The sequence below is a fragment of the Aptenodytes forsteri genome, unplaced genomic scaffold, assembly GCF_000699145.1.
Source record: "Aptenodytes forsteri isolate BGI_AS27 unplaced genomic scaffold, ASM69914v1 Scaffold51, whole genome shotgun sequence".
In the NCBI taxonomy this organism is placed as follows: Eukaryota; Metazoa; Chordata; class Aves; order Sphenisciformes; family Spheniscidae; genus Aptenodytes; species Aptenodytes forsteri.
Window position 1 is genome coordinate 1,041,113 of NW_008795495.1, and position 20,767 is coordinate 1,061,879.

Genomic DNA, 20,767 nt, shown 5'->3' on the forward strand with positions numbered 1-20,767 from the left:
TGAAGCACTGGCACAGGTTGCCCAGAGAGGTGGTAGATGCCCCATCCCTGGGAACATTCAAGGTCAGGCTGGACGGGGCTCTGAGCAACCTGGTCTAGTTGAAGATGTCCTTGCTCATGGCAGGGGGGTTGGACTAGATGACCTTTAGAGGTCCCTTCCAACCCAAACTATGGTTCTATGATTCTAACAGGGTTATTAAAGCAGCTTTGTCCATTTGATCTACTCTGGAACATTTCAATGCCACTGTGACTTAGTAAGAGAAAGCAATGACAATTAAGCTTCAGTGGTTTGCAGATGATTTCACAACATAAAACTAACTCCTAATGTCATGGATGAGAAGTAGATCATCTGAGTATGGGATACCATGAATTAAATAATATTATAATAATGAATGCATCCAATAAAGCCTATTTAATCCAGAGTTACTCCACAAATAGGACACAAGTGTAATATGACAAACTCATAAAATTAGTTAACACTTTTAAAGCCTGTAGTTTTAATTAATTTGAGATTCAATTTTAAAAAATATATGTCTGCATATTGTCATAATTATGGGATTATGGGTACTCTGTCAGAACTCCTGCTGCTGCTACAGAAAGGTATACAATCTGCTATAGATCTTGTAACAGTTTTTTGTAGGCTAAATTAAGTTCCTTGTTTGACTTTTATACTCAGTGACTCTTACATTCAGTGGAAAGAGTCTGACAATCCCAGAAATCAATTCAGTCTACATATCTCAAGCCTGTATCTTAGATGTGATAAGCACAACCTAATATAAAGGATTTTTGAGAGTTTATCCGACTGTATAATCAAAACTGAATGATTTGCAACTGGAAGAAATGGGGTGGGCAAAATTTAGTGGGCTGTTGAATTATGCAATAGCGTAGTCTACCATGAAACCAAATAGCCTTAGTAAGTCCTTTTTTTCCCTATATACTTTTTATCATAACTGTTATTAACTATTTTTTTAGTGTCCTCAATATTTACTCTCTCATTGCATCCCACATCTGCAGCTGTTTCTCATTCTTTCTTCCTTGCAGTTCAGTAGCAATAAAGTATGAGGAAAATAATGTTCCAGAAATTTGCCTTAATCCATTGCTCCCACCATTCCCAAGGGATTCTTTACTGACTGCCCTTTATTTATGTTCTGTTGTCTACAGTGGGATTCAACTTCCCCACTTAAGATATCAAAAACATAGAAGTCAGAATCTGAGACAGAGTCTTCAGGTTTCCTACATAGTTACTAGAGAAAAATGGGCACTTACAGAGCACTATTCATGCTGTTCTAACATAAATGTCTAAAATAAGTAAAAAAAATTATATCCTAAAAGTACCTATTTCTTCCATTGACCATAAGGTAGGCTTAGGATGATTGGCTCAGTTGTAGATGTCTATACAAAAATATCTGAAGTTAGGTGTGATGAATTCCTCCCCCAGCTCTAAATTATTACAGTTTACACCATATTCTTTTTAGCCACAGAGCTAAAAGCAAATACTTTAAAAGTGATAAGCAACAAGTAATACATAATATCATGTTACTGTAAAATGAGTTTTAATAAGTGCCACATTAAAATATTAAAAAGTTAAAGTTATAAAAGAGAAAGAATCTGAACACAATGAGAATTACAGGTTTAATGCAGTCTGACTGGTTTGACAAGAATCAGATTTTTGTTTACTTCCTGTGTGAATATAGTCGCCTTAAGACAAAGAAAGTTTCATGGGTCAATTTTTGGCTGAAGCAAGGTACAAAATGCATATACAACAAATCTTATCACTGGGTACATGACTATATTAGATGGATAAACTCAGCTGGTTAACTAAAACTGACATATACAACATATGAAAGTCATATGAGTCAACTGACAATTTGTCCTGAATTGGTTTATACCATGCACACTGAAATTTCAGGTCTATATTCTTAAGCATTTGGCAGAATTATTAAGATAAATAATATAGAAAATGGATATAAATTACTTATTTCAAATAAATGTAAAAGCTATGAGATACAGGGGTGTGTGCACAACTATGTTTACATTTATTTTAAAAGATACCCTCTATTAAAATATGCTAAAAGTTATATCCTACTGTGTGTCACAGTTATCCATCCCTTTAAGAAATATGTTTCAATCATACAAGAATACCCTACTCACTTGCCATTTAATGCTGCTACTCCAACAGTGCTTCTGGCAATTGACATACTTGCCACAAATGTCCACTGCTGACTTTGAGGGTCCCACCTCTCAACTGTATTCAGATAACTCCAACCATCATGTCCTCCCACTGCATAAATAGGCCCTTCAAGCACTGTAACTCCTAAAATGGAGGAGAGAGTGAGAGAAGATAAAAGTATACTTTATCAATAATAATAAAAAAAAAGTTTTCCAAAACACAGATAACATGAACTTGCATATTCAAAGTGAAAATGGAAATACCAGTTTGAGATTTGATTAATTAAGGATTAACAACCAGAAATAAAATTAATGCCACTCCACATGGCTTTATGAAAACTAGGTCTTGTCAAACAAGCCTAATTTCATTCCTTGAGAAGATTGTTTGCTTCATAGAATAACCTGTCAATGATGTGACAGTCTTAGATTTCTGTATACTGCTTAACTTAGTATCTCCTAACATTCTGATCATGAATTAGCTCTTTAGAATATCAGTAAAGCACATGATAAATAAACGATGGACTGGATACCTGATAGATCTCAAATTATTATCAGCCTAAGGGGGATTTCATTGAATGGAATTGCTTCTACCAGGGTTCCATAGGGAAGGGAAAGAAGTCTGATGTTTTCAGTATTTTTGTCAATTATGTAGAAAAAAATATACAATTTTTCACTAGCGGGAAGCTTGGTGGACTCGCACAGAATCAGAAAACATATTCAAAGGCTCGAGCAAGTAACTTACAGTGAGAAACTTAAGCTGCTTCATCGATTTACCTTATCAAAAAATGAAATAGCAAGAGAAAGGGTACCTTCACAGGAAAATAATGTTGGATATATAAGGATTCTTTTATCTAGTGAAGAAAAGTAAAACAAAATGTAAAGCATGGAAGTTGAAGTAGGAAAAATTTAAATAAGAAACAAATTTTTAACTATGAGGGGTTTTAATCACCCATTCAAAGGAACTGATGAATTCTCTATCTCACAGTATCTTCAGTTAAGCTTAGAAGGCTCTGGAAGATAAGTTATAGCTAAATACCATTTGTTACAAAACAGTGAGCTCAGTAATTCCATTCTATGAATCCATGATCCCAAATGAGCATCATTCTGAAAATCTCAGGTTAAATCCAATCCTATTCCTAAATCAGTGTCCTTTTTTTCCACTCCACTTCACATGATTTGAACTCATCAAGAAGTCAGAAAACAGTAGATCATTAAAGTTTCAGAGAATGGGTTTATTTTTTTCTTGCAGAAAAATCTCTCTTTCATTTAAAACAATGTAAAGTTTCCACTTTCTGTGTGGAACTGTGTTTTGTTCTATTTCAGAAAAGTCATTCATTCAAAGATTAATTTGACATTAAAAACTATATTTATCAATGAGTTTGAACAAGTTTCATCTCAGTGTTCACAGAAAGTGTTCCTGCACTTTGGATGTTGGTTTTGGTTTTGTTTTTTTTTTTCCTTAAACTAAAAAAGAAATTAAAAGTCTTGCTTATAAATGTTTTTTATTTAATCATATGTTTCAGCCATAATTTTTCCAGAATATTAAAGTGGATATTAAATTGAACTCTTGATTCCTATAGCTCAATATCTTATCTCAGAACACAACCAGTAGCAAACGTGGGAAGATGTGCCAGTGGTCGCATAGAAAATCAGGAGAAAATATGCTGTAGTTGTGGGGACTCCTTGTTTTGTTTTGGTTTGTGTTTTGTTTTTTTACCCTAATATCTAATAGCTATAAATATTCTTAAATCCTGAACAAACAGGCTTACATTGTCAAAAAAGTATTTGCTATAATTTGTTATAACAACACTGTACTCTTTAGCTTTTCATGTTTATACTCTGCACTTAATGCAAAGTTAAATAGAAAATCAAATTCTTGTTGGGATAAAAAATTAATCGTATTCAAAGAAAGTTTAAGTGTGCGAATGTTCCTATACACATGCATGCATATATAATTGCTGTCTAGGTAAACACACAAACCCTCTCTCACCTTCACACATAAGCAGAGTTGTATTATTATGCAGTGAACTTCACAGTGAAAGTATGATGTATGTCAAAACACATCTCATCAGTTTTGAAATTTCCACCTTTTACTCCCTCAAATAGCTTATTTCCTCTTTCATTAGAACATAAAAAGTTGTCCTCAATTTACTCTTTTTGTCTCATTCACTATTTCATACTTTTTGTCATGTCCTTTCATATTTGATTTTTATTCTTGGGTTTTTTCCCACTGTAAATTAAGCCATCCCAATTATTTCAGTCACTTTTTGTAGAAAATTTGCTTTCCTCTTAATCAAAATACTGTTCTTCCTGCATTTTCATGGATTTTTAGCCTTTTTTTTTTTTTTTTAATGACAACAAACACTGATAAGCTCCTTGCATTAATGTAATGGATTTTCTCTCCACATTTCCTCTTGTACTCTTTTAACTGGGCTTCATACAGAAAACAGTCTTCACTGACTTCTCTATAATGAGAACTTTACTGGGTTTATACAATGCACGTAGAACCCTGTGAGATGCACAATTCCTTCAGATTTTTTCCCCAATGTCTTTTACTTTGCATTTAACACTTGCTGTTGTGTTGTGAATTCAGCTGGCTTTTAAAGTTCATCTGGGTGTTCTCTGATCTTGTCTGACCTTACTGAATAACTTCTACATACTTTGCTATCATGATGTTCAATTCTATTTCCACATAAATTAATCTTACATTGACACAGGGAAATGTTGCAGTTAGAAAACTGCCAAAATAAAAATGTTGGTTTGATGCGAGATTCATGTCATGCTCCTCTGTCGAAAGGTGTGAATGTAATTACAGCTACACCAATGAAGAAATCTGGAAGTTTATTTTGCTTGGAGAACTTTAAGGGATTCAATAGAAGATTGCCTGTTTGAGTTTGCCAGTTTGCATTGCTTGTATAATAGGAAAATTTACTGGCAAAGCTATAAGAAAATTATTCTTTCTATACAGGACAAAGACAGAAGGGGTTCTGTACAAATGTAATCTTCCATGATGCTGACCATAGCATATACTAACTTGCTATGGGTTTACACATTTAAAGTCTCTTCTATACAGAATACCAAATGCATTGACATCCTTACATTTGCTCCTTAAAAGCTCGTCCAGTTCTGGCCCACTATGTTTTAAAATACTATACAAATACATTCTTCAATATTGAATTTCATTCTGTTTTGGTATAGTTATGGCTGTAAATGTGAGGGCAAATCATCATTTTGGACCACGTAAATTCAATATATTAATGTTCAAAATCCAGTTTTCTAATAAGTAAATTAAAAAAACCAAACAAGGTGCTGTATTCCATGAAAATAGTATTATGTCTATTTTAAGTATTTTGTCTCCTTTTTTTAAAATTTTGCTTTCATACTTGTAGATATCCAAGAAGCATAAATGCAAAGTGAAACAGACTGAGAAACCCGTAGTCACAGCTGGTAGTGACTTCGTCTAACGGTATACCATGAAAACTAATGGATGCAGATGTTGTACATTTAAAAAATGTAAATAGTATGGAGGAACTTCAGAAAGAATTACAAAAGAACCATTAAAAATCTGGAAAATCTGTTGGAAATTCCATAAGAGATGTAGGGTTTATCAAGATATTTTTTCCAACAGGTAATCCAATCATAGTGTATAAGTACCTGAATAAAGAAAAGATTGTACGATTAAGAATCTGTTAGAGGAATAATAAGATCTAATGACTGGAACTAGTAACCTGTTAAATTAAGCGTAAGAATAATATTCCATATTTTAACCAATGATGGTAAGGATTTACTGGAATTATGAATTTAGGAATGTGCTAATTTCTGTGTTGCTTGAAGTTTTCATATCTATACTGCTACATTTTTAAACAGACATGCTCAAACTCCTTCAGATGGCATGTCCTCAAGGCAGAAATGACAGAGAGAAATTCTGTGTTCCTCTTGCAGAAAGTCAGTCTACATGATCACAGCAGTAACATTAGGCCATAAAATCTATGAGTCTATATAAATTTGCTAAATTTGGGCATGGATATCACAGTCTTTTTGACTTTGGTATAGAGTCTGTCTCTTTCAGTAGTTGTTCTGGATAGAATCTGTCTTCTCTTCCCAAGTTAACAGCTCTGAAGGCTTGGCTAGACAAACCTGTCAAACTGATAATTGCAGGAGGTCTACTGATGACAGGTTGAAATGACAGAAATGTAAGGTTTAGCACATAATTTAACATATTGTGACATAGAGAGTGAGATACTTTATGGGACAGACATCTCTGTGGAAACAACAGCTAGGCCTCTGTAGTGAATCTAATTGCATAATGTTTTTTCTTTCTTGTCATTTAACAGTAAATCCATTGTTTCTCTTCTACTTTTCATTCCTGCACTATCCTTCCCACTCCAGTTGAGTCTCCTTATCTTCCATCCATTCTTCATCTATTGCTTAACACAGATTGCATAACATAGGTATTATGGTGTAGGGGTGACAGAAAGTCACCTACTGAAAACTCACCACTCTTTTATGGTATATCAGAGACCTTTTGGTGATTTGGTCTGTCAAATAGCACTGTCAAATAAGAGCAAACTGGTTGAATATTCATTCTTGGTTTCCCAATCATACCTCTTTCCAGAGAGCCATGGCAAACAAATAGTTTCCTCTGCAGAAAAACCTGGATGTTATTTTGAGAATAATTTGCTCCAGAAACAGTTCTCTATTACATATGGATAGGACTATGCCAGATTTGCACTGTCAGTCCTCCAAAGATGATTCTGGTAGTCTCAGCATTCTCACTGCCAATATAACTTTATGTCAGTCACCAGAACTTACAGAAGCTATCTTCAATACTACACCATTAAACACTTTTCTACAACTCCGTGACATTTTCCTTACATTATTTCAAGCTCCTTGGGCTGGAAAAAAGCCATTAAAAAGTTCATCCAAAACTGGATGAACTCAATATTAAAATAATAGAATAATATGCAGTTTACTAATACAAAGCACAAGACTAACACAAGATTAATAATGAAATTAATTTGCTGGACTCTGCTCGCAATGGAGAGTCTCACTTACCAGTCTGGGAAGAGTGCTCTTCCTTTTTCTTGCTTCCATAGCTCTGTATTGTTTGAAATTAAAAATATTCAAGGAGTGGGATCTGGCACTCAGTTATCACAACTATCAGTGCCCTATCCTTACTCTCACTTTTCCTCTATTCCATTTTGTATTAATATGACATATAATAAGAATAGCTCCCGCAGAAGGATCTGAGGAGATCTACCCCAGAGCTTCATGGCTACCCTGAAAGGGAGGGGATCACATTTTCAGTGTAGTCCTTTCATGACTAGGTCAATCTTTGGAACCTAGATATCCCACTGTCCAGGTAATGAACCCAATAACTAATATAGGACAATTTAGTGACTCATAGAGGCAGCCCTAATGCTTCAAAAAGAAAATTTTACTTAAATCCCAGACATCTTTATGTGAGTCAAATAAACAAATAAATATGCACCTTGCAATACTGGTCAATCAAGTAAGTACACTTTATTAGAGTTTGTAACATTCTGGCAGCTGCCAAAATAATGTTTTCAATAAATTTTCCATTAATTTTTAAGATGCTTTTTTGCGAATAGTTCCTTTTGATCATGCAAACTGTGAATAATCACTCTCAAAATATTGCCTTCTCAGGTTCTACACATTTGCTGAATGTGTACAGATTTTGGTTATTAATGGTATAGGCATATACAGGTATAATTAGAACTTATGAAAGTAGAGTTGAGTGTTCAAGAAAAGCGTTACTTCCCTAATATATGCCTTCATTCCTTTAAAGAACCAATAATTTGCTTTATGAAGCATGTATAAAATACATGGCTTCAACCACAGTAATAATAATTTTATGAAATAACTTGATGATTGTTTTAATCAAATCAAACCGATAAAGGCTGTTACTTCTGTGATGCAATGCCAATAAAAAGCTTTCATTCCCTCTTCACTATTAAACTGATATTCAATATTTGTTAATAACAATACGCAATGATGAATATATAGTTTTAGAGGTGGAAAAAAAAATCACTTCATACGTATTTGAGACATCTATGTCTGTGTGACAGAAAAGGCAGCCAACGAGAACAAGCCCAAAGCAAAAACCCAAGGCAAATATAAGCAAATTCCCATCAACCAGTGACTTGATTTTTTAGTAATGTTGGGTTTTTTTTCTATTCTTTTTCTAGGTATTCATACTATATAGTTTTATTTTATTTTGGGTTTTTTTACAATTATTAAAAATAGTATGAAAACATTAATCACACACGTATTGAAAAGTGGAGACACGGAAGGCTAGTTTTGCAAAATATAAAAATTTGTATTCTTTGTAAGTCATGCTATGAAGCATCGTTAATTTCTTCAGCTACTTTTTACTTATAAGACTATATATTGTCTTATAGGACACAACAGTCTCCTTGACTTTCACCCTTCCTTAATGTGAAGTTGATGATGCTGATTCTGTTTTGCTGATGATTTCTCCTAAAGGGAAGAATGCCCAGAAAGAGACCAGCTATGACATTTATCCTCTTGCCTGGCATGATAGTGATAGGAAGGAGAAATACTGACTGTAAACCCTTAATACATTCAGCTTTCTGGTTAAGAAAGTAAAACATCTCCAGATTAGGCTGTTACATTTTGAAAGACTGGACTAACTAGACCAATTTTCCTTTTTCCTATATGCAGCAGCAGCTTGTTTACTATCAACCACTTTCAGCTTACTTTTCAATACAAATATCATATAGGAATACTAAGAGAATACCAATTTAGTCTTAAAAAGAAAGAGTGTGCTGAAAATGAAAAGACCATTAAAGGCTGCTGAAAGAAATCTGTATTTTCTCTCTAAATCTCTCTGCCTGTTCTGTTACCACCACCATCCTCTCCACTCCTTTTATTTCACCTCTCTTCTATCATCTTTCTCTCATCCGTATCAGCTAAGAGATTTTACACATTTTTTAGATAATGACACATTACTTGACAAGATCCAAAATTCAGTCTGGGAGACTAAAAAAATAAACATCTAACCTTTGTTTAAATTGATGAATCAGTTTTGATTTAAAATGATGAAATTAGACCAACAAGCCATTCAAATTTTACAAAGTCAGCTTCACAGATTTAGTGAGACATATGGTTTTGGTTTTGTGTTTAATACTTTATAGTAAGTATACCAAAATGCAAATTATAAATAAATACATATTAAAAACTGCTAAATGAGATGAGCCTTTTTAATTTCAGTATAGAACTGCTTAAATAAAACCATAACAGCGAAATGAAGCAATGCAGAAATGAAAATCCTCATATTACTGATGACATTCACTTAAGAAAACAAATTGGTTCATTGCATCATCAGCAACTAACTGTAGATTCAATAGTATACTTAGAAATTGAATAGTTATTTAAGCACGACTGATAAGCATAAGTTACAGCCACTAAGGATTTATAAAATGTATTAACCAATTGTCTTCATCAAGCAATGGATGAAGTTATTTAAATACAGTGTTAAAACTGACAAAAAAAATAATAACTTGGCAATGTTCTGTGCATTATTGTCATCTGATCTTGTGTCAGGCTTAAAAGAAAACTGATTGAAACTTGAAAACCAAGGTGTTCAATGGGCTGTAATTCTGTTCCCATTGTCCTATTGTAGTTTCAGACTCCCAGAATCACTTACAGTAGATCTGTCACAGAGTGGTTGAGGATGGCAGGCATCTTTGGAAATTGTCTCACCAACCCCACTGCTCAAAGCAGGGTCACCTGGAGCCAGTTGCCCAGGACCACGTCCAGATGGGTTTTAAATAACTCCTAGAATAGAGACTCCACAGCCTCTCTGGGAAATCTGTGCCAGTGTACCAATCTCACAGTAAAAAAGTTGGGTTTCTTTACATTTAGATGGTATTTCCTGTATTTCAGTCTGTATTTCACTCAATACGAGTGAGAACACCATGGCTCCATTTTCTTTACTCCCTCCCATTAGGTATTTATACACATTGAGCCCCCTGAGACTTCTCTACTCCAGGCTAAACAGTCCCAGCTCTCTCAGACTCTCCTCATGTGTGAGATTCTCCAGTCCCTTAATCTTCTTTGTGGCCCTTCACTGGACTCAATCCAGCAAGTCAATGTCTCTCTTGTACTGGAGAGCCCAGAACTTGACTCGGTACTCCAGGTGTGTCTCACCAGGGCTGAGCAGCGGGGAAGATTGTCTCCCTCATCCTGCTGGCAACACTCTTCCTAATGCAACACAGGATACTGTTGGCCACCTTGCTGCAAGCACACATTACTGGCTCTTGTCCAACCTGTTGTCCACCAGGACCCCCAGGACCTTTTCTACAGACTGCTTTCCTGCTAAACAGCCCCCAGCCTGTACTGGTGCATGGCGCTATTCCTTTCCAATTGCAGGACATGTCATTTTCCTTTGTTGAACCTCATGAGATTTCCACCAGCTCATCTTCCAGCCTGTTGAGGTTTCTCTGATGGCAGCATAAGCATCAACCACTCCTCGCTGTTTTTGTTGAGAGTGCACTCTGTCCCATCATCCAGGTCATTAATGAAATTAATCATTAATGATGAACACACTGGCCCCTGGGAAACATCACTAATGGCTTCCAGCTGGACTTTGTGCTTCTGATTACAACCCTCTGACCCTGGCAGTTCAGTTAGTCAGGTTGGTCAGGAATGATTTCTTTTTCATAAATTCATGCTGACTATTCCCAGTCAACTTCTTGTCCTTAATATGGACTGAAACTGGTTCCACTATTATTTGCTCCATCACCTTCTCAGGGATCATGGTGAGGCTGACTGGCCTGTATCCTCCCAGACCCATCTTCTTGCCCTTTTTGAAGATACAAGTGGCATTTTCTTTCTTCCAGTCCTCAGGAACCTCTCCTGATCACCATGACCTTTCAAAGATAATTGAGAGCCTCACAATGACATCAGCCATCTCCCTAAGCACTCATAGGTGCACGCTGTCAGGTTCCATGGACTTGTACATGTCCAGCTTTGTTAAATGTTCCTTAACTTGATCCTCCCCCACCGAGGGTAAGTCTTCCTTGTTCGAGACTTCCCCCCCTGGTTTCAGGGACCTGGGACTCCTGAAGCCAGTCTTAAAGACTGAGGCAAAGAGTGTGAGATTCTCCAGTCCCTTAATCTTCTTTGTGGCCCTTCACTGGACTCAATCCAGCAAGTCAATGTCTCTCTTGTACTGGAGAGCCCAGAACTTGACTCGGTACTCCAGGTGTGTCTCACCAGGGCTGAGCAGCGGGGAAGATTGTCTCCCTCATCCTGCTGGCAACACTCTTCCTAATGCAACACAGGATACTGTTGGCCACCTTGCTGCAAGCACACATTACTGGCTCTTGTCCAACCTGTTGTCCACCAGGACCCCCAGGACCTTTTCTACAGACTGCTTTCCTGCTAAACAGCCCCCAGCCTGTACTGGTGCATGGCGCTATTCCTTTCCAATTGCAGGACATGTCATTTGCCTTTGTTGAACCTCATGAGATTTCCACCAGCTCATCTTCCAGCCTGTTGAGGTTTCTCTGATGGCAGCATAAGCATCAACCACTCCTCGCTGTTTTTGTTGAGAGTGCACTCTGTCCCATCATCCAGGTCATTAATGAAATTAATCATTAATGATGAACACACTGGCCCCTGGGAAACATCACTAATGGCTTCCAGCTGGACTTTGTGCTTCTGATTACAACCCTCTGACCCTGGCAGTTCAGTTAGTCAGGTTGGTCAGGAATGATTTCTTTTTCATAAATTCATGCTGACTATTCCCAGTCAACTTCTTGTCCTTAATATGGACTGAAACTGGTTCCACTATTATTTGCTCCATCACCTTCTCAGGGATCATGGTGAGGCTGACTGGCCTGTATCCTCCCAGACCCATCTTCTTGCCCTTTTTGAAGATACAAGTGGCATTTTCTTTCTTCCAGTCCTCAGGAACCTCTCCTGATCACCATGACCTTTCAAAGATAATTGAGAGCCTCACAATGACATCAGCCATCTCCCTAAGCACTCATAGGTGCACGCTGTCAGGTTCCATGGACTTGTACATGTCCAGCTTTGTTAAATGTTCCTTAACTTGATCCTCCCCCACCGAGGGTAAGTCTTCCTTGTTCGAGACTTCCCCCCCTGGTTTCAGGGACCTGGGACTCCTGAAGCCAGTCTTAAAGACTGAGGCAAAGAAGGCATTATACCTCAGCCTTTTTTGTGGTCTTTCTCACCAAGTCCCCTGTCCCAGTCAGCAGCGAGCCCACATTTTCCCTAGTCTTCCTTTTGCTGTTGAAAGACCTGAGGAAGCCTTTCTTGTTGCCCTTCAAGTCACCCATCAGATTCAACTCAAAATGAGCTTTGGTTTTCCTAACCCGAGCCCTACATGCTCAGATAGCGCCTCTGTATTTCTCCTGGGTCGCTTGTCCATTTTTCCACCTCTTGCATGCTTCCTCTTTTAGTTTGAGTTTAATCAGGAGCTCTCAATCCATCCGTGCAGGCCTCCTACTGCCTTTGCTTGATCTCCTGCACATCAGGATGGAACTTTTTTGAGCTTAAAGGAGGTGATCCTTGAAAAATCTATCAGCTCTCCTGGGCCCCTCTTTTCTCCAGGGCCATATTCCCTGGAGCCACTATTGCAGAACACACATATACTGTCCTCAGTAGACCTTCTGGCTGGCCTTTGCGGAAGCTGCTGCACAAACTGTTGCATTTGTTGGCTGCCTCTAAAACCTGTGCTCAGACCCAGCTATCTATGAAACCCCACAGTCTGATTCTTGCATTATGTTTTCTAAGAAGCCAAGTTGGAAAAGTTCCAAGCAATGCAGAAGTATTTACTTTCACCATTAGGCAGTGCTTTCACCATGTTTCAAAAAATTATAATGAGTAGTAGTGATAAGGTAATAACCCACCCCCAAACAAATAAATAAATAAATATACCCTTTACATTACAGCAGACTCTGTCATATATGAAGAATTCCAGAGCAGATTCTGTCATATATGAGGAATTCTATATTCAAGCATTACTAGTTCTTATGTTTTGCCCTCAGAGCTCAGATGCCAGAACTCCTATATGATTTTTATATCACACATATGGATTAAAAGGTAGTCCCAAAGGTGTTGCTTTTAGCTTCCCCATCACACAGAACAGAGTGCAGTACATCCCACCTCTGTATCAAAACCTGTACTGAAGTTACTGAACAGTCCATGATAACCGCGAATGGCAATACCACAGTCGAAATCTTAAGGGATACATTCTACCAAGATCACAAAGTGAAATATTTTCCAGTAAAATGGGTGAAACAAGACTATTCTCTTTTCTGAATATTCCAGGTCATTTGTTTTAATAGAAAAAAAATTAAATTCATTTTAAGTAGTCTGTGTTGATATGTCAGAATTCCGATCCTATTAGGACACTGTAGAATTCCTCCTCCTTAAAGAGCAAAGGTACTGAACTCTATATACATTTTATTTTTTCTAAATGGTGCAGCCAATTTCTGCATGGTATCTTGAGATAAGATTTTTCATCTTTCTGTAGTCAAGATACCGAACAGTGTGTTAGAAGATCAGAGTTCATCTTGACTTCATGAAACAGGTTTTCATGTTTACTATGTGTCTTACACTAAAGTGACATCAGAGTACACAATTTTGTTGTTTTCTGTGTTCTATGCCCACTAGATAATAAACATCCATCTAGATTTACACTGAGAATGTAGATAATATTTTTATTAAAATATATTATGTTGAATGGGCTTTTCCTGTTCCTAAATGAGAAAATAACAATTTCCACCTGACACTTGAAGTCTTACTGCCATTAAGCAAAATGCGCATAAAAATAGTATTATCATCTCTTTCAGGACTTTTTTCTAAGAGAAGAGAAAGGACACGAGGCCCTCACAGATTTTCTTCCTGCATCTCACCTTCAAAAATTTGACAAAATCAGTTTAAGGCACAAAAAAAGAAGAGATCCTCTTGGACTTAACGTCTGCTCTGTTATTGTTTGCTGAGAAAAGCAATCACACATCCAGAAAGGGAATTGTTTATTGTAAGAGAATTACATTTAAAGTAACCAAGGTTATTATTTATCTGAATAAATAAACTGGAAATTGGTGGAATCAGATCTTACATTTCTTTAATTTGTAGAAAATAATAATTCTGGCATTGAAGTACGAATTTATCCTATCCATCTTTTGATGAATTACGTTCATTTTCATGACATTCTGAACAGTTTGGCTTTGTTAGTTCACATACAGTTACTGGACAGCTGAGACTAGAAAACCAACTATAAGGATTTCTTTTAGGAAAGGAAACAACTTTTTTTCTTAGGAGGAGATACGTTTTCAGTAATATATCGAGCAGTCAGGTGCAGTAAGTACAGGAGACAGAAATCTTAATATTTCCCTGAAAATGATGAAAAACTTAATAACTCAATGTTTGTTATTTATTCAGTCATACAGAAGTCAGTACCTATTAAACTTTATTTCCTGTAATAAAGATGCTTTTTGGGGAATATGTGTAGTCCTGATTAAAAAGTGTCTTAGCTAAATTGTGTCTCAACATATTGCTGTTCATCAGTACAATCTGAAACTAGCAGATTCCTGAACTAAAAAAAAATTTGAAAATACTAAAATAAATTTTGCAGTCAACTTGTACATACAGACAAAAAAAAAAAAGAAAAAAGTACAAGAAAGAAGGATAATAAGTTGCAATACTATGTTAGTTACCGTATACTGGGAAGAACCATTTTTTCTACCTGGAAAATAATTCTTCTAAGCATTTAGACTTAGAGATTTATGAAAGCAAACAGTGTTATTTTTTAGCTAAATGAGATCTAAAAATGAGTATTGTCCAGTGTGCAATGGCAGGCATTTTCCTTTTGATTGCCTTCATAAAGCTATGTAGCAAAAACCTATTATGTCTAATTAGGTGCTGAGATCTGTACAGTTTCAATTATTTATACTTGGAGATTGGAATGGGATTTTTAAATTGCTTTTCTGTGATGTTACAGAATAATGGAACACTGCCTATCATATTTCTAACTCTGCCTTTCCTTATCTGCATGATAGACCTAATTTCACACAGTGAAATTTTAAAAAGTTTCAGTTTTTATAAAATAACAGGAAATATAGTTTCACACTGACACTTTTGGATACGAAACGACAAAGAAAAAATTATCTATGGTGTTAGCTTTACCGTAGTCTCTGCATTTTGATATTTGTAGAGACAGAACTTTGACTGGGAAGGATAAACTTGTATCCAACAACTACTTTTTTAAATAAGGAAATTACCTTTTAAGAAGAGGGAATATATATGCTGTATCATGACATTGAAGGTGAGGAGACAAATAAATCGGTGACTTTTTATCCAAGTATTAAACTTGATTAAGTAACACCCAGACTTTACTCCACCATTTTAAGCTCTACATTTATTTAGTCTCCAGGTAGCTGTAAATTTCTAACAATCTCCTTTCTCATCCACATCCACAGGATCATACTTTGACAATTCTGTATTAATTGTAACTCATATTGCTGCTTTTCCTTACTCTGTTCTTGCCCTCTTTAAGTCTTAAACCACTTTTCTTCCATACTACTGGTGTCAACATAAAGAAAAGTAATGATGATAATGTCCAATTTGTTTTAAATTATGCATCAATTAATTAAACCTGGTATTTAATTTTCACAACCATAATCTTAACTGGGTGTGAAATACAAGTGTAGTTCTTTGGATGCTGCATATTGGACTGCCATAAGCCAAGCTGGGAATTTAGTATGTGATAAATTGGAGAATTAGACCTGACCTACCTTCCTTAGTGAATATTCAGTGACACACTGTTGAAAATACCTCTTCCTATGTTTATTCACAGGCAGGTATCAAGGCTGATTAAGAGAATTATAAAAAAAAAACCTGCCCTCTTGGGCCAGAAGATATTATACTGACATGTTAATATAATGCAAATTTATAGAAGTAAAGATCTGCCTGCCGCCTCTTTATTTACATTCAGTTTTGTAGATGAGACACCAGATTCTCAACTCTGCCACACTATTATCCTGAGAACCTGACTCAGAAATTATTATAAGTGTTGCCATTATGATTTGTAGCTCTTTAGTGAATTGGGTCATGATCTACTACTTACTAAGGGTGCAAAGTACAATGACAAGGTACTTAATAATTCAGAAAAAAATATCCCTGTAATGTTCCCGATGATTAGGAGAAAAATCCAAAGCAAAAATCTAATATACATGCAAATCAATATTGCAGAGAAAACACTTTAAAAGGCTCAGGTCTTCTGTCAACAAACAGTGAAAGCTAGAATGACATATTTCCCCTGAGATTTCAACATTAAAAAATAACAATAATTTAACTACATAGAGGTACATAGTACTAGTCAATATTGCATAAAAGAAAGATTCTCAAACTAATCTCTAAACAGCTGCTTCTGAAAGGGTAAACAACACAGCTATGTCAGAGCATTGCTGTGTTCTGGTAAGCTAGCATGCTGAAGAACTATTCCACTCTACTTAATGCTTAGGTGGTTATAGGTTTGGGGGTTTTGTTTGGTGTTTTTGGGTTTTGGTGGTTTGTTGTTTGGGTTTTTTTTTTTATCTGTGGCTGTGCACAGGTATCACCACATAGAGAGGGAGAACACACATCTCTGGCATAGTACTGCCTTGTGGGATGCTGATGTACCCAGAAAGATTTACCATTGCCGAAAATCAAGATATTTCCAACAAGATCTTGACTCAAAGAACCTTTCTGGGACACATGACACGAGTCTTTCTCCTTGAGCTGTTCTGTTTTCCATTCCAGTCATACTGTTAAATTAATTTGTACAAGAATGTAAATGAAGATGGGACAGATTAAAGGTGGAAACTGTTTCTTCATATTACACAAATAGCAAAGCGGTGGACATTTTTCTTTGTACTCATGAAGCATGTATACGATATACGAATGTGTTCTTCATGACTGAAAGTATTGTTTATGATTGCCGACATGTCAAGGTCCAAAAGCATCTCAGATTTCCTGCACGAGCAGAATATACTGCAGATTTGACATGTATAGAATGCATCAAACTCACAGCTCTGTTGCCTTAAGCTTGATCTGAACAGACATCATGGTCATTTGTTCAGAGTATCTAAATATCCAACAACTGAGCTGCATACACCTGGAAATATGGAATGTCATTGCCCAATGCAGTAGAATTTGGTTGGTACTATACATGTGTGTTTGTATGAAGGGCTGTATTATTTTCAGGCTGATTATTGAGGTTGATTGGTTGCTTATTTTAAAATAAACAATGTGCAATGAGCAAATCACAGATATCAATATGCTCAAACTAATAATCTGGAAAAGTTTCCTTTACCAAGTGTTCTAGCTTTTGACACTATAGCAAACATTCTGCAAAAAATATGACTATGTTTTTCAAGAATTCTTTTCTTTACAAATAGTTGGTGTGGTTATAGCACTTTTGGGAAAATGAATTAATCATAAATAATCGCAAGTTTATCATACCAATAGGTTATAAACTACTATAAGATCAGTCTGCTGGTTTCAAATGCTAATTAATTCTCATTTTACTGACATTTATTTCTCCCAGTCTTTCATCTCCAGCCTCCTGTCCATAAGGACACTGCAGTTCGTATCTGCCCTCATATCTATAATGGAATCTCAGATTCTCATGCATCTGTTTATTCACCTCTGTACTTTTTTCTCTCCTCATAGTGGTTTCTTCTACATACATACAACATACATAAAATTTGGAATTATTTTGCTATAAAACTTAAAAAAAAAACCCAAAACCACAAAACAACAAAACAAACCCCTACTTATTTTTGTTTGTCTCTTAATAGAAGACGTGAATTTTCCATTTTTGCCTCCTCTGTAGCCCAGCAATGGTGGTACATAAAAAGAAGATGCTATCCTGCAAGCTAGTGGAGAAAGAAGAAAAAGGATCCACGTTATTCTCTTCATTTTTAGTTTATTTTACTATCACATCCATACCCATGGATGTGAATGTTAAGGCTGTATCAAGCTTTTATTTATATTTTTATTTCTGTTCTACTTTAATGGTTTCTGCTTTGCCTTGAATTGAATGTTGATAGACTATAACTCCATAGACAAACAAGTATTTATCGGGGGTTAAGCACTATCTAAAATAACATCATTGCTTAACTGCCATGGCAAAAGTTTTTAAAATAAAAGATGAAAGTTAAATTCTCACTGACTTGAAAGTTATCCTTCAATCTAGGTCTAAGGAATGGTATCACTCATCATTAGATTTTCATGTTGAACAAGCAATAACCTATGTTTCATAATGTTTTATGAAAAAGGTAAAACTCAGACAGCCTGTACAGTAATGTTTTTTGCTACTTTGCTATGTATCTGATCTACTCTGCTCATGAATTCTCTAGCCTGTGTTTTCCTGGTCAAAGTGTTTAAAAAATGTGTTAGCAACACCCATTCTTTAAAGGGTTTGTTTCCAAACAAAGTTTATTTGGCATAAAAAGCAGTAAGGTGATCACTCTCCGTATCAACCTCATAAACTGCATCTTTAATCTGTATAACTTCTATTGTAATGACCTGTTCATTATAACTTTGTGGTATCAACATATTTGTTACCTTTGGTTTCAATGTGATCAGGTATTGCTTTGCTATTATGGATCTGTCAAGGTCTCTAGTATCTGAAACATTTTCTGGTATTTGCACTGAATGCCTATTTTAAAAATCTGCTGAAATTTTAGACATTTATTGTTAAAAATATGACTTTTTTCTTTATTTCATCAAGTGAAAGCAGAAGAATTAAAAATATTTTCTTCATGACAATATTTTATTTACAGAACTCTTATTATGTAGAAAAATTGATTTTAATACTGGATTTATTCCCCCCCCCCCCCCATTTATTAATTTTTTAATGCATTAATACTACCTACTATGTTGCCTCTAGCTTTAAGACATTACATACTTCATTACTTTGTTAGTTTTACTTAAATAGAAGTTTTCCTACAAATTTACTATATTTTTTGATTTAGTTTCGTATCTTAAACAGTTTTTTTAAGAATATGTATTTTTGGCATCTCTCAAATCATACAAACACACATGCATAAATACTCAGTACACTACCTTTGGATTTCTTTTTAAAAGTTCTAGTGCAACCCATTAGTGGAATCTAAGTTATCTTCGCTTTACCAGAGTTACAATTGGTTTTTTAATTTTTTTTTTCCCATAGCGAATTCTAGGTTAATTCAACTTGTGAAGTTAACAAATTCAAAATATAATCTACCTAATCTACGTACGCTGAAAAACATTTTTATTTATGCTAAATTATATTTTTTCAATTTTTCTTATACTTGGCTAGCACAGAAAACAACATTTAAAATATGCCTATAAAGGAGAAAACCCAGATTTTTTTTTTAAAAAAGAACACTTCTTTTTTTCGTAGGCCAACACTGAAGCTTTTATTCTAGTCATATTTGATGGAAAACTCTTGTATCCACCTGAAGCTGAATTTTAATATGTTGATATTAAGTAAAATGTTAGTCAGAGAGTCCAAATCCTCACTGCAGGACCAATGGAATGGCTGAATCTACCAGTGAAGTCTTACCTAGACAGCACTTTGGTCCAGGACTAAATGCAATGATTTCTCTATAAGATTTTTGGCTATATGCTCTTATGTCCAAATCAATACTTAAGGCTGAATAAAGAACCACATAAGGCTAGGAATAGGCTGATTCTATATGTTCCTACATAACTGCAATTGACAAATTATACCTTTATTTAAAAAAAAAGTTCTCAGTCTTGTTTATTAGAAGTGGATTACTTACTGGAAAGCAACACTTGGTAATTCTTTTGCAAAATCTTTTCTTTTGTTTCTTTTGGGCATACCTAAACAATTGCAACTACATAGGACTATACTGGACTAGCTGGGAATATTCTGTCTCATTTGGCCAAGAAGGAGTTATTTATGAGTGTTTTTTTCTGTGTTTCAAAGAAAAATCAAAACATTCAATCAAGATTCTGCAACTACACTTGATGCATTTGCTCCATTCATCCACATTGTTATAGGCAAAAATCACATCTTAAGCAAGAAGTCTAAAATGACATTTGAAAGTCAATGGCCTTTATGACCAAATTTGAATATAGGAAACGGCCATTGCTTTGAGTCTGTTTCTGTACAAATTCAGATTCTTAGTTTCTGTATAACTGATGAAAGCTAGCTCAAGCTATTAGTTTTAATTTTTCACCTAAATGGAAAAAAGAGCTGTCTGTTGCCAAGTACAGCTGATAAAAAGTAATTTAAGCTGTGGTACCCAAGTCATCTCTAAGGCTCTAGATTGAAATGTCCTTATAAAGAAAGGATTTAGACTCTTCTGTCTATCTAAATGGAAGAAGACTGTCAAAGTGTGATCACTTTTATGATGATTTGATTCTGGGAATTCTTTGTAGATTAGAAAATTTATATTGGTATCATAGAATCATAGAATCATAGAAATTCAGTAAAGTTTTTCCTCACGTCCAATCTAAACCTCCCCCCCCATAAACCATGTCCCTAAGCACCACATCTACACGTCTTTTAAATACCTCCAGGCTCCAGG

At 35.5% G+C, this 20,767-nt stretch overlaps 1 protein-coding gene across 1 annotated transcript in view; it reads right to left on the reverse strand.

Annotated features, from left to right (window-relative positions):
* The window catches only part of KLHL1 (kelch like family member 1), a 194,315-nt gene that overhangs the window by 19,050 nt on the left and 154,498 nt on the right, over positions 1-20,767 (reverse strand). The window contains exon 7 of the mRNA XM_009281714.2: positions 2,151-2,313. Coding sequence (XP_009279989.2) covers positions 2,151-2,313 — 163 coding nt within the window. The remainder of the gene's footprint in view (positions 1-2,150; positions 2,314-20,767) is intronic.